At 44.3% G+C, this 14,364-nt stretch overlaps 1 protein-coding gene across 3 annotated transcripts in view; it reads right to left on the reverse strand.

Annotated features, from left to right (window-relative positions):
* NPR3 (natriuretic peptide receptor 3) overlaps positions 1 to 12,873 on the reverse strand; it is a 44,304-nt gene extending 31,431 nt beyond the window's left edge. For 2 of the 3 annotated variants that reach the window (XM_053409291.1, XM_053409289.1), the window contains exons 1-3: positions 11,637 to 12,872; positions 3,474 to 3,596; positions 1,448 to 1,614 (exon numbers count right to left, since the gene is read on the reverse strand). In XM_053409291.1, coding sequence (XP_053265266.1) covers positions 1,448 to 1,614; positions 3,474 to 3,596; positions 11,637 to 12,360 — 1,014 coding nt within the window. In that variant the 5' untranslated portion in view covers positions 12,361 to 12,872. Of the gene's footprint in view, positions 1 to 1,447; positions 1,615 to 3,473; positions 3,597 to 11,636 lie in introns of all 3 variants that reach the window. The other variant, XM_053409290.1, reaches the window with a different exon arrangement.
* Between the last annotated feature and the right edge of the window lie 1,491 nt (positions 12,874 to 14,364).

Genomic DNA, 14,364 nt, shown 5'->3' on the forward strand with positions numbered 1-14,364 from the left:
CCTGGAGGAAATCAGTACTCAAAGAGATGCTTTGTTTTTGCAACCTGCCTTTGACTGAAGTGGTGTTTTCTGCTGCCTCAGGGACTGGCATGCCGGTGTGTGTGTGTGTGTGATTGCAGCAGAATGCAAAGAGCTGAGATAAGTTCTGGGGCGGAGTCTTTGGTATCAAGTGATACAGGCAAGAAACCATGATTGGGAGCCAGAGGATAAAAGAAGCAAAGTCCCTGGGGATTAGGGACAGACTGCTGTGCCTTCTCTTCATCTCAGGAAGTCTCCACCAGAAGAACTGCCTCAGTGGCTGGCTGCTTCTTGAAATGTTCCAGATATAGGGTCTTCCTTGGGTTTGTTATTATTATTTAGTTAATTAAATTTATATACCACCCTTTATCCGAGGATCACAGGGCGGTTTACAGTATAAACCTCCTCTGTTATGTCCTCCCCTGATGGAGCACTAACTATGTCTCTGTCTGGATCCAAGACCATGACAGCAGTATTAGATACTCCAATGCTGATATTTCTGGGTTCAGAATAGTTGTGAGTGCAAAAGAGCTCTTTTCAGGATATTATAATAAACTGGAAGATGTTTCTGTAACACAATTAAGGAAGTAAAACGCAAATCTCACAAGCTGCATCTTAGAAACCTTGTTCCTCCCCCTTCACTTTTGATAGGTTCCACATTTTCCCAGTGTACCTTTGCATGAGCAGACATAAATGCATCTAAAATGCACCTTAACTAATATAAAGAGAGTGAGAGAAAGAGATGCAAAGATCATCAAGAAGAAAATAGTTACAATGGCAAAACAAGACTTCTCAAATTTGGTCTGAGAGCTTGTTCAAGTCAAGAGAGCAGATAAAGTTCATTCAGGTACTTTGCAATAGAACCCAGCTACAACTACAGAGAAATGAGTGAGAAAAGGTCTCAAGTGGTGGAAAGGATTCATGGCATGGTTTATGTTCCCCAGTATCATCCATCAACACAAGTGGGAAGGAATGCAGTTTGTTGATTGACTGCAATAAATTATTTGATAAGGTGAGGACAGGACAAGGAGCTAGAGGATAACTTGGTTCTCTGCTGGAATGGCTTTTGAGATAACTCAGGGAAACCTGGAGCTAAATGGAAAACTAAGGAAGTCCTGACGCAGAGAAACAGTAAGGGTTACAGAACCAGTTTCTTCACCACATCATCCCTTAAAAGCCTCATGATGAGCAAGACAGATGAAGATGAAAGGAACTCTGTTCCAGATGACTGTGAACAAACAGAAAGAGCAATTTTCACTTGCAAGTGGGGTTGCTTTTTTTAAGGCTACCAGGAAAAGTGTTCTGAAAAAGTAGCTGAACACTCCGACAATTTGGTCCAATTCAGAAAAGGCCACTTTGTCACCTCTGATTTAATTAGGTGGGTGTTTTTATGATGCCAAAATCTCTAGCCTCATAATCGGGCACTTACGTAATCATCATCATGGATTCCTTGTTTCTGTACAGAACTTTTCACCTCCATGGCAAACTTCTCAAATTCAGGTTTCACTGTCCTCAGTAGTGTGACTGTCTGGAGGGATGAGTACGCCTGCTTTGCTTCAAGGTCGTATTTGTCTCCTCTCTTCCATGAGCCATTACCTAAGGGAGAAATAAAAATATTTACAATTCCAAGCCAGTTACCATAAAGAGCTCGTTTTCCCCCTTTCGTCCTGCTGTATTCCCCATGTGTTGCTGGGGGCAGCCAGAGATTTAAAGGATGTTGTCCTGCTAACAAAGGCGCACAAGCCACCAAACTTAAACACTTTTAAATCACACTTATTACCTATGAGAGCATCAAACACCTTATCAAATCTCTCCCATTGAAATTAAATGTGGATGGATTGTACCCTGCGTGATTCATTAATGCAGTTTTTTAAAACAAAAGGCTACACACTGTACTACAGAAAAAGGAAGCATGCTGTTTTCAAGGGTGAGATGTGTGGCAAAAGTCTGACATTCTTTACAGGAAGTTCAGGACAAAAATGAAATGAAAACAAGCATAGCTCTTGGGACCTAAGAAAGGGAAACAAAGAAACATTTCCCTTTTTGGGGGGTCCCAAGAGATATGCTTGTTTTTATTTCATTTTTTCAGCAATAACATTGTGCACTGGCAATACAGACAACAGAGTGCCACAACACAACTGCTATAATCTCCCTGGAAACCGAATTTTTACAACTAGAAATTTACACTAATGAATAAGAAAAAAGAATCAAAAAGAATTTAAGAGCGGAAAAGAGAAAAGAAAAATATGTCTAGAGGGGTGAAGTGGGTGGGGAGTGTGTCTGCTTATTGTGGTGGTTATATTTAGCAATTTGGATGATTGTGTCTTTTTTAAAAAAAATTCTTGTTGCTCTTATAATATAAGCCACCTTGAGGCTTTGCTGCTTGGTGATGAATTGAGCAAATAATCCACATCATTCCTCTACCTCCAGTCTAGTAGGATTCTATGAGGATGTTTGGATGAGCGTACCTTTGATTAATCAGTTGAGAAATGAATGAGCCCCTTTCCTTATTTGAAATGGAAAACTATGGTTAAATAGCTTCAGAACAAGCCAGGCCTTTGAAATCACAGACTCATAGAATGGGAAGTAATCTTTGAGGTCATGAAGATCAACCCCATGCTCATTATCTTGCCTGAGCAGCCAGAGGCTGCAGCAACATGTATGGATCAAACTTCCCATGTGATAATGTGGTTGTCCGATGGGGACACATGTTCAAATTGACACTGGCTTGGCATATGAAGCATACTGGTGGTTCCAGACAAGTTACTGTCTCTCAACATAAGCTATCTCACAGGACTCAAATCCAGCTCTGAACTCCTTGAGAGCAGAGGGGAAAACAAATTAAAAAATAAATAAAAGGCTATCAGTTTTTCATACATTTCATAGAATCATAGAATTGTAGAGTTGGAAGGTACCCAAAGGCCATCTAATCCAGCCCTTGCAATGCAGGAATCTCAACTAAAGCATCCATGACAGATGACCATCCAACCTCTGCTTCAAAACCTCCAATGAAAGAGTCCATTGCCTTTCAAGAGAGTCCATTCCAGTGTTGAACAGAAAGTTCAACTGTCAGAAAATTCCTCCTGGTGATTAGTGGGAATATCCTTTCTTGTAACTTGAATTCATTGGTTTGGGTCCTAACCTCTGGAGCAGGAGGAAACAAGCTTGCCTCATCTTCCACATGACAGCCCTTGAGATATTTGAAGATGGCTATCATCTCTCATCCCAGTCTTAGCTCTTTTTTGCGTCACCAATTTCTCTTTATACACTGAACTTTTAAAACCTTGCCCCCCCCTTTCTAATTTCATAATCCAAGTGGATACTAATAAGTGTTAGAAGAGACAATGCTATGTGGCATATTTTAAGACTTACAAACTTGAAGACTAAAGTGATCTTTAAAACTTTGCTTTGTTTATAAAAGCCTTGAACCCACCAGAGGAAAGAAACCACATTACCATATGATGAACTGTTGAAGAGTTCAATACTGAAGAAAGCATAGTCTCCATTGGTCATTCCTTGCCGATGTGCAGCCAACATGATGTTCCTTATTGCGTCACTGCTGGCACACATGATCACAACTGGTGAAAAGAAATGGAAAACACAAGATAAGAAACTATTCCTCAAACTACTGGAAACAGATTGTCAAATTTATGTACAGCTGGAGATAAGGACATAAAATGTCCTCCAGTTGCTTTTCAAAATCTTGGATATAACGGCCAGCAACAAGGCTAGGGGTTTCAAAGGAAAATATAGCAACCAATTTCACTGCCACTCTGCAGAAGCCCAGCTCCTAATTCTGCTAGGCTTTTTAAAAAATACCACCCGCGATGGCCTATTATTGCCAGGCTTTTCATTGACATAATGTTTGTGGGGTTTTTAAACATCAATTTCATCATCCACATTTTAAATATTTCATGCAATGGTATATTTTTTATTTATTGGAGGGAAGACTTAAATAGTTGGAACATTTAACAATACATAGTTAGGGGGCAATCCAATTAAAGTTAAGCATTTTAAAATACCATTATATGTTAGGATATTTCCTGGAAAGCATTTAAAAACACTTCACTTTGGCTGGATCATATCCATGATGTTTAATAATGTGCAGGAAAGGAGGGGTGCTGTGATTCTTAAGACTTAGGGTGGTAGTCAGCTATGATTTACTCAAAGTAGACCCTCAGAAATTAATGGACATAACTTATGCTCATTAATTTCAATGACTAAAACGTAGTTGTGTACTCTTTCCTGGGCATTGTGAACTAGGCATTCCTAGATCGTAATGCTACAACCTTCTCCTTTAATCCAGCACTTTCCAACTTGGTTCCCTCCAGAAGTTTTGGAAAACATAGCACTTGGCTGGGGCTGGTGGCACTTGTAGTCTGACAGGCACCAGGCTGGGAAAGGCTGCTTTAATCTGAATAACTAAGATCAGTGATAACAAATCCCGTCATTCTGTAGAATAATAGAGTTACAGAAATTAAATTGCTAAAACTTCACCAGATCTAAATCAAGAGAACTGGAACATCTTCAAAAACCTGTGACATGGTAAGAAAAGTATTTTAGATTGTGTGAGAAAACCTGTCTGCTTTCGCCAGACACTTTAAACCTAAAACAAAGATCACAACTGAAATCTTATCTGTGCTGAACCTAAAACCTAAAATGGCTACACATGGAAAAGAACTGTCAAATTAATTAATGAAAATTGGCTTCATAATTTATACTTTGATTAAGTGAGTCTCTGCATTGACAGAATCACTAATCAGGGCAGTCAGTCTGCAGGAATGGCCACAGCTGAGTTGGGCAAGCAGAAGGCTGCTCATCAACAAAGAGGCAGACAAGGCAAAGCATGGAGGCAAAGAGGAAGCAAATGATATGCTCATGGACCAGAAGGAATTTACAGGCCTTCTGCTAGCAGGGAATCTATGGCACTCCAGATAATGTTGGACTACAACTCACATCATATCTGACCATTGGCTTTATAGGGCTGATGGGAGCTGGATTCCAGCACCATCTAGAGCACCACAGGCTCTGGTGCAGAAGGCAAACTGCTCAGATTGAGGGACAGTCTGAAGCCTCACAGGACAAAGTGAAACGCCGCGGGTGCACTGTGTTTGCTACTAACTGCCGAGTCAATAGATGCAGTATCTCAACTTGGAAAGATGCATTGGCCGGACAGTCTCATAGGATCACAACAGTCCAATCTCCTGCTTGGTGCAGGCCTGTAGTTTAAAATCCTAACAAGCTGCCAGCTTCAGATGCACACATACAACTTATACAAGCAAAATCCAGCGCATGCATGGACCACTTTCTAGCTACAAACATGTTTTGCTGGATTTCCTTCAAAAATACCCACTCATTTCTAACCTATATATATTTAATCTGCCATTAAGTAAGCAGAATCAAAGTTATTCCTCAAGTATCAATTAGCAAGATTGACTAAAAGCACTGAAGAATTCAAGTATTGATAAATCATGCACAACAAACCACAGATGAGCTAATGATATCAACTATCCACCATCACTGCAATTACATGTTCTCACCTGATTAAAGTCATTATGTTACAGCTAGAGAGTGTATAGGACTATTTACTTTTGGTCATTTATAGAAGACCCTAATAACGAGGACATCCAGTGAGGAAAGAGGACCAAGGCCCCAGTCACCATCCTCCAGTGTCTTGTGACTGGCATGTCCTGTTACCACAGTCACAGGTCCAGACTCATGCCCCTATTTTGCCTTTGGGTTGGTAACTAGGGGCCTTTTCAGGGAGCAGCACTGAGCCCAATATCTGCCAGTTGCTGATCTTTAACATGGGATTTACCTGCTGCTTCACCCCGTTGGGAGTTTTAATTGTGGTTGTTTGTTGGTTTTAACATGCTGTGGGTAGTCTACAGAAAACAGCTGGACAGACAGCGTAAAAGTGTAGCCAATAATGTATAAATATGACTTGCAAAGCTTACTTAGTCCTATATTCATGTAGTTAACTGAGGCTCAGTCTACACATGACAGCAGATTATTTCTGTAAATTGCAGTGTCTTCCCCAAAACATATATACAGTGCATAGTGGGAGTAAAGGTCCTATTTTTAAAGCAAAGGGGCATGCGGTGGTCCTGGTGGGGCACTAATCTTTTCCCCATATGTGGTTAATCTTCCTTCAGTCTGTCTCTCCGGCTTTTCTCCAATATCAGAAATGAACTGGGGGAGGGGTGAGCACTTGGGGCTAGGAGATGCCATGATAGGGGTACAGAACAGTCTACTGTACAAAGAAAAGAGACCATTAACATATGGCCCCTGGAAGGCTGCCCAAGAGGCCATGTAATGCCATCAGGGTGAAAAAGGTTCCCCCACCCCTGGAGGATGGGGAAATAAGCAGCAGTCACATGGAAGGCTTTGTTCCATTCATTTGTTCAGTCTAAAAACCAACCCACATTTCAGTCCTTGTAAGTGACTGGGGACGACCCAGATTTGACACAATGTATCCCCCAATACTTACACCTCAAGCCCTGGATTTTGTAATTAATTGTATCCACCATTTTCCACCCAAAATGTATATCACTAAAGATCACACTAAGAAATGATTATTAAATCCATTTATTGTATCTAAGTTTTCAACAGCAAGAACAACAACAAAATGTTTTCCAAGCTGTTTGTCTCCCAGTTGCTTGATTTTCTAAATTGATGAGCGTATTGCTGAACAAATGTGAGAGTCAGGAATCCATGTGCTCCCCTGATGGTTCCTTCCACTAAATGCCTTTGTTATTTATGCAATACTCAACGGGATCTCTCCAAGGTTGAGGGGGAAGAGATTCTATATTCAGCATGGCCAAAAGAAAACATCTCTCACACTCCTAACATAGGCAGAGTCACTATAAAAGAATGAAAGGTTAAGCATCAGATTTGTTGCTGTCCATCCAACATTTCCTTTTGGGTACGCTCATGGGGTTTTTGCATTCTTCATATGAAATACCTTGAAAAAGAGGCTGATTGCTAAGGAACTATTATTATATAGTACAACAACAACAGGGGATGCTTAAATCAAACAGGAGGGGTCCTTGGCTTGAATAAAAAGTTGAATTTATTCACTTTCCACAAAATATGATGGCTCAGTTTGCATGTAATGGTAAGCTATAGTTAATGGTTTACTGTAAATATTCCTTTCTGGGCTGTTAAGACTAATCTCTGCTCACACATGCAGGAAACAACCCATAATCCCTAGCTGAGAGTTATGTCTGATCCAGGGATTGAACTACAATGTGCAAACATGGCTCTTGTCTGATGGTGGAACTAGAAATGTACTGGGAATTCCTTTTTGCTCTTAATATACAAGGCAGAGGTGGGTTGACATTTGCAGGAGCTACGAGAGGGAATTGGAAGAGGTGCTTAACCCTGCCCTGACCTCACTCTGCAACTTCCTGTTGTGTCTGCTTTCCCCCACTTCCTAGGAAAGCATGTCTTGGATGTCCTGCTTGGGGTAGAGGTGATAAGAATAAAGTTGGAAGGAGCAGGGAAAAGTTAAACACCCCCACTGCTCCACATCTCCCACTTCTCTACTGTATATGCCCCTCTCTCATGTTTGGAATTCAAACACACAGCTGAAAATCCCATGTTTACTCTCAAATGTTTAGTTCCACCTTGAGCTAGCAATTTACAGTACACAGTGCACTTTTAAAATACCAAAAGAAAGAAGACAGTTTGTCTAATATAAGTAGACATTGAAAGAAGTAACCCTAGTCACTGTCATATGAAGCAAGCCAATACCAGCTTTATAATCCAATGCAAGTGTCAGTCTGCCCCAATAAAGTATGTGTGAAGGTTTATAATTACGTAATCAAGAAGCCATTTGAATGAGATTCTAAGGCAGACATAGCCCCTGCTTAGTCTATCCGCACAAGTGGAAAGCTTTCATTCAGACACTTGGGATTTTTTGTGGTGTGCTAGTGATGCAGAGAAACATTTCAACAGCCCTTGACATCTCTATTCCATAGCCTACTCCACTCCCCAAATGTTACAAGAGGGTGTTTTATCTGCATCCTGCACCTGCAAGCTGATTTTTCTAGAGTGACAATGCAGCAAACTTCTTTCTTCTGTACAACAGCGTAAAGTTACAATATGTAAATGTTCAACTGTTGCTTCAGAAGAAACACACATTTATAAATGAGAAGAGAGATGTGGACATGATCAGGAATAACTATGAGCCAGGGCATTTTTAATACATATCCCAAGGCAGTTCGGAAGTCAGGCTTTGTGGTGTCTCTTGTGTAACAGATGACAAGCAAATGCAATGAACAACCCAGAGGGATCAATCTGAAGTTCCAGTGGAGTATATCTCAATCCCCATTCATTGTAAATCTGACTCCTGTGCTTCCTGCTACCCCTGCTGAACTCAAGAAGTCCAAAAGCCAACAGGGTATGACCTACCAGAGAACAACTTCCTACACTGAATAAAAACAGGAAACACCACAAGAAGATTAGACTCTGCTGCTATTGAGAGTAGTTGGCCCGAAAGCTCCAACTGTTTGTAACTGACAGAAAAACAATAAAGAGAAGCACAGAAAATGTTATATCTTTAATACAATGTATTCTCCAAAATTGTATAACCTGCCCATATAGATTCTACATAGGCAGGTAATGAAATGTTGGATGAGTCAGCTTTTGAAGGAAATGCAAGGGGAAATCCTGGCCCAGTTCCTTCACTGGCAAATCTAAACAAAGAAACAGAAAATGGAAATGAGAGGCTGGCATAGACAGGAACATTACTTTTGAGAAAGTTGCACAGGAAGTCAGGAAACAGAACTCTGGCGTTAACTCATTCTTGCTATATTATCTGGGGCATTTCTTCTGACAGGATTTGCTTTCCTATTTTATTTTTTCATAAAAGGCATGCTGAAACATATAACCTCAAGTTTATTCCCTTTTCCCCTGACCTTACATTCCCAAGACAATGACTGCTTCTATAGTCATGTGCTTCTCACAACAACTGCTTGGGTCACAATTCTTAGCAATCACACCATGCAATCACACCATCCCTGTCACACACAGTCCAGGTGCTATTAGCTGGAACTACAAGCACACATGCATACATGTTTTAGAAAGCCTTAATAAGCTTTGCTAATACAAATCACAATAAGGCTACTCAAATAAGCATTGGGTCAGGCTGCATCCAGGGGTTCCTGTTTTCTCCGTTTGAATACAGCCCACACTCAATCAAACTTACTGTGCTAGGATCATATGAAGTGCTCCACATCAACAAAAATGCAATCATTTCTAAATGATCCATTCCAAGCAATTCCTGCTCAAGTGCTTTCACAAACGGGACAGGAGAAAATGACCTAGTAGAAAACCAAACTCTGAAGGAGACTCAATCTTTCAAGAGCCTTATATACCTACATAAACTGGGCAGAGGTGAGAACTGAACGTCCTCATTACCTCAAACTCAAAAGCTAAGGCACTGTACCAGATCTATGTATGCATATATCTGTACAAAATAATCCAGGAAAGTCTGCAGCACATTCAGACTCTACAATCCAGCTGCACCCATGATTTCCACTGTTCATATCTGACTCAGTCATTCACAGAGTGGGTGGAAAGGCATTCTTATTTCATACCACTTTCCATTATGTATGGACACAAGAGAAAGTGTGTAGCAAATCCCCTAACAGCATATGAAAAGCAGCAAAATATTTGAGTTTGAGCCAGCTACGGCAAACTGAAGAGTAGGTCCTCTGGACTAATTTTAGTCTATTGCTTTCAATAGGTCTAATCTGACCTAGTTGGGTACAACCTTTTTGTTTATAACTTCTTGTAAGGGTTTGTTGTTGTTGTTGTTGGCCTTTGCCCTGAAAGGAGGGGGTATACATTTATTACATAAATAAGACCAGATCTAAGAATACAGTGGTACCTTGGGTTACATATGCTTCAGGTTACAGACTCCACTAACCCAGAAATATTATCTCAGGTTAAGAACTTTGCTTCAGGATGAGAACAGAAATCATACTCTGGCGGCACGGCAGCAGCAGGAGGCCCCATTAGCTAAAGTGTTGCTTCAGGTTAAGAACAGTTTCAGGTTAAGAACGGACCTCCAGAACGAATTAAGTACTTAACCCGAGGTACCACTGTACTTGTGTGGAGGAAAGAGTGAGGAGTTGGGTTATGTGTCACTCCATTCAGAAGATGCCTTGTTTAAATAAATCCTTGATGTCCATTGTTTATTCCTATCCATTCCTGATCCACCAATAACAGCCTGCAATATCCCCTATTGATCATCTGCTAATGTGCCTGCTTAGGAAATCCCATTTTCCCAGTGCATCTATTGCAATAAGAGGTGCTAGGCATACTGTGCTTTCCAGAATGTTATGAACTGGATAGTGCTTGCGGCATCATTGATGATAATACATTCTTTTTGTGTCTTCATCATTTCTGAATAGTTTTTAAAATGGTTATTTAAAACTAGCCTTTAGTTGTTTTATACTGTGTATGTTTTCAGAGCTTGAGTGTACCAATGCTGTCCTAGTAATCATGCTGCCCTTCAATATGGAAAAGGCTAGTGAATAACTGCATAGTTATCACCTCTGCCATAATTTCCACAAACTCTTTGCCATTTTAACATATAGTTCTGCAGCAGTTGAGCACACAGGCCCCAAATGTGTGGTCCCAAGCTCAATACAAGTCAATTGACAAGTTTTAATGGATTTGAATGCTGTTGTTAACTTTAATATATGCAAAGGAGAGGTTCCCCATTGATGGCAACCCTGGGAAAAGGAACAATAAAGCTGTAGCAGGGAGTGTAATGGAAAGAGTAGCTGAATCCTCCCAGGAACTGGGTGTATTTGACTGGAATGTGGTAGACCTCAATTCAAGTTACATCCCTGGTCTACACAGGTTGCTCCCCGTTGGCCTCTGTTTCCCTTCTGTAAAATGGGAATAATAGTCAAAGGGCCATTATGCGGATAGGTCAAACTGAACCCGGGACAAAGCACCCTGCCAATAAGATGATAACCTCTTTCCTGAGCATTCATTCCGATTTTGTTTGCAGAGAGGTGTGATAACTGTCTCAAAACAAGTGCTAGCCAGTTTCCAGTGCCTTTCCCCTTCACTTTCCATATCGCGAAAAGCCGTCTCTCTGGGGAAAGCGGGTTTGTTACGCAGGCCCTCCCAAGCAACAATAATCGGGAAACCTAAATGTGTCTGTCTGTGACTCAATCCCACTCTGAAACGGCGATAGTCTGGATGCGCTCCCCTACCCCATTTTTTTTAAAGCGAATATAGCTCTAAACTGGAAATAGTGAAGAGGTGCTGCCAGACAGAGATGCCGAATAACGCAAAGGCGTTATTTGAACGCATCCCAACATGCTAGCGCGCATCGCGGGGCGCAGATTCTCCGGGAGAGAGGCTGCCTCGGGCCAATTCTCCGCTTTGCCCTAGGCGGCTGCACCAAGCAGAGCGTAAAGAGGAGCGTGGCAGGATCCTTCCCGAGGGCCCTAGGACGCCCCTCCGGAGTTGCGCGCTGCTCCTTGCGCCCTCTCGTCCAGGCGTTGCGCTCGCCCACCCCCAGCCGGAGGAGCCTCGTTGGGCTCCGGGTAAGGGCAGCTCCCCCCGGAGGTCGCTCCCGCGCGCATCCTCACCTTTCTCGCCGCCCTGGATGGCGCGCACCACGTCCTCGGCGTACTTGGCGCTCTCGTCGAAGGCGAAGTCGTCCAGGTGGAAGCCGGCGTCGCGGAAGACCACATGGACGCCCTCGGCGGCGAAGAAGCAGCTGCGCTGCTCCTTGTCTTCGTGGTAGACCAGCAGCACCCGGTTCCAGTTGTGGTGGCGGAAGAGCGCCAGGAACATCTCGCCCATCTTGGCGTAGCCCGGAGACACCCGGGTCAGGTGCGAGTACTCGCCCGTCTTGGTGCCGAAGCCGGCGGCCAAGGCGCCGGCCGAGATCATGGGCAGGTTCCAGTGCGAGGCCAGGCGCGCCACGGGCGCGGCCGCGTACTCGCACACGGGGCCCAGCAGCAGGTCCGGCCACTGGCCGCTCAAAGCCACCATGTCCACCAGGCTGAACAACGCCCCGTTGCCGCAATCCGAGTCGTTGTAGAAGAGCCGGAACTTGTAGCCCGCCGGCAGGAGCGTCCCGTTCGCCTCCAGGCGCCGCACCGCGTACTCGACGGCCGGCTTGACCCGCGCCAGGGAAAACAGGTACGCGTTGTCCTTGGGGAGAAGCACCAGCACCCGCAGCGCTTTCTCCTCCGCCTCCTCCTCCGCCTCCTGCACGCCCGGGTGGCTGCTGCTGCTGCCGCCGGCCAGGAGCAGCCAAGCCATCAGGCTGCAAGAAAAGCAGCCGAGGAAGAAAAAGGACGGCATGGTTGCGACGCAAAAGGAAAAAAAGAACTCGGAGAGGGGTGGGAAAGCACTCCTGAATGCACGGGAACTACGTACCCAAAGATGCGAGAAGAGTGCGCGCCAGGGGAAAAAAACCCCAAGCAAACCCTGCAAAGTTTGTATGGATCCAGCAACAAGGAGCGCCTCGTCTTTTCTCTCTCCCCCTCTCGTCTTGATGACTAGCAGGGAATGTGTTGCTTTTTCTTTTTAAAAAAGGGGGGATGTTTTGCAACTCAACTACAACTCTCCCGCGACTTATCCCTGATGCTGCGATGGTGGCGGGGGCGCCAAGAGCATCTCCTTCTTCTTCTCCCCTTTCTTCTTCTTCCTCCCCCTCCTCCCCCGTCCCCCGTCTCTCTGCCTCCTGAGTGATCTCGGTGGACCTCCGTTGCTCCTCCTGGTCTCATAGCCTCTGTTTAAATAGGGTGGCAGCAGCCCGCGCGCCTGGTCGCCACACACATGGCGCGACGAGGCCGGGTTTGAGCTGAAGGTGGGGGGGGTGCGTGGGAGGAGACCGCCATTGTCGCCCCTTGCCTGCCGGTGGCCCCGCCCCCTGCTCTGCCCCGCCCCCCCCCGGCCGCAGCGCGCGCCTCCGGACGCCCTCTCGGGCTTCCGCCACTTTGTTCTGGGCTGCTGAAACGAGGACGACCCGGTGGGCAAACGGCGAGGAAAGTGAGCCGCAATTTCCCCTCCTTTTTCCAGGAAGGGGGGTGGGGTGCTGCATACCTGCGTGCCCCGAGGGTTCGCAGATCCAGGGCGCTGCAAACCTGTGCATGGAAGTGCAAGCGGCTGCCCCGACCCCAGTACGACTTCACTTGAAATGCATGGAATTGGAAAGGTCCTTTGCAAAGTTTCAAGGGGCGCTGCTTTGCACAGCGGCATGGATGCAATTAGGTGCAGGGCAGCAAAGAGGGGGCGGACTTCCCTAGGCTTAAAAGCTGCATTGTATGCAGATGTTCGGATTGCAATGAAGTCAGTTTCTCTCTCTTTCTCATCGGTCCTCCCACTTTGAACTATCGCCTGCTTCGCGGATCAGCCGGTCTGGTTGCTAGCTTGTTTACGAGCCGAGCAAAAACAGTAGGCGTGCAGTCAGGGGATGCGTGTGCCTCTTCAGGGGAACAAACGGCCAGTACACAATGCTGGCTAGGGTGTCCCCAAGGAGTGGGCAGAGTACCTTACCTTGGGAAGGAGGACTAGGACTCCGGAGCTATAGTCGCAGTTCGTAGCTGTACACATTTAAAGAGTCTCTGCTTCCTGCCACCCTCCAGCTCCCCCATGAAGACTAGAAACTTACTCTTCTTTAATCGTTGCATGAATGCTTTTGGATGGACATGTAAGTAAGGTATACTTTGGAAACATTTCCGCACATTATAATAATTAATTTTATTTCAGTAGAATATTTATACTTCCTATTAGAGAAGAAGAGTTTGGACTTGATATCCCACTTTATCACTACCCTAAGGAGTCTCAAAGCGGCTAACATTCTCCTTTCCCTTCCTCCCCCACAACAAACACTCTGTGAGGTGAGTGGGGCTGAGAGACTTCAAAGAAGTGTGACTGGCCCAAGGTCACCCAGCAGCTGCATGTGGAGGAGCGGGGAAGCGAACCCGGTTCCCCAGATTACGAGTCCACCGCTCTTAACCACTACACCACACTGGCTCTCTATTAGAAGTTCAAATGCCCCTTCATCCTATTAGATTTCAGGGAAGTGTACATGAAATCACATACAGTGCAACACAAAAATAAAGATCAATATGTATTTAAAACATTTATCACTTTATAGATTTATCATGTCTTGCAATATATGGGGTTTCCTCCGCCTGCTCACATGCAATGAGGAGTCACTATCCTGACTTTTTGATGGCAGTGCTGATTTGCTACCTGCAACAAAGACCAAGGAGTCAAGCACAAACTAAGTGATTTAATTGAAAGCAGCCTCAGTTGCAAGCTACACTTCACTGTAAATGAGGTCGCTGTGTTAAGGAA

This window comes from Podarcis raffonei, chromosome 11 (assembly GCF_027172205.1).
Source record: "Podarcis raffonei isolate rPodRaf1 chromosome 11, rPodRaf1.pri, whole genome shotgun sequence".
NCBI lineage: Eukaryota > Metazoa > Chordata > Lepidosauria > Squamata > Lacertidae > Podarcis > Podarcis raffonei.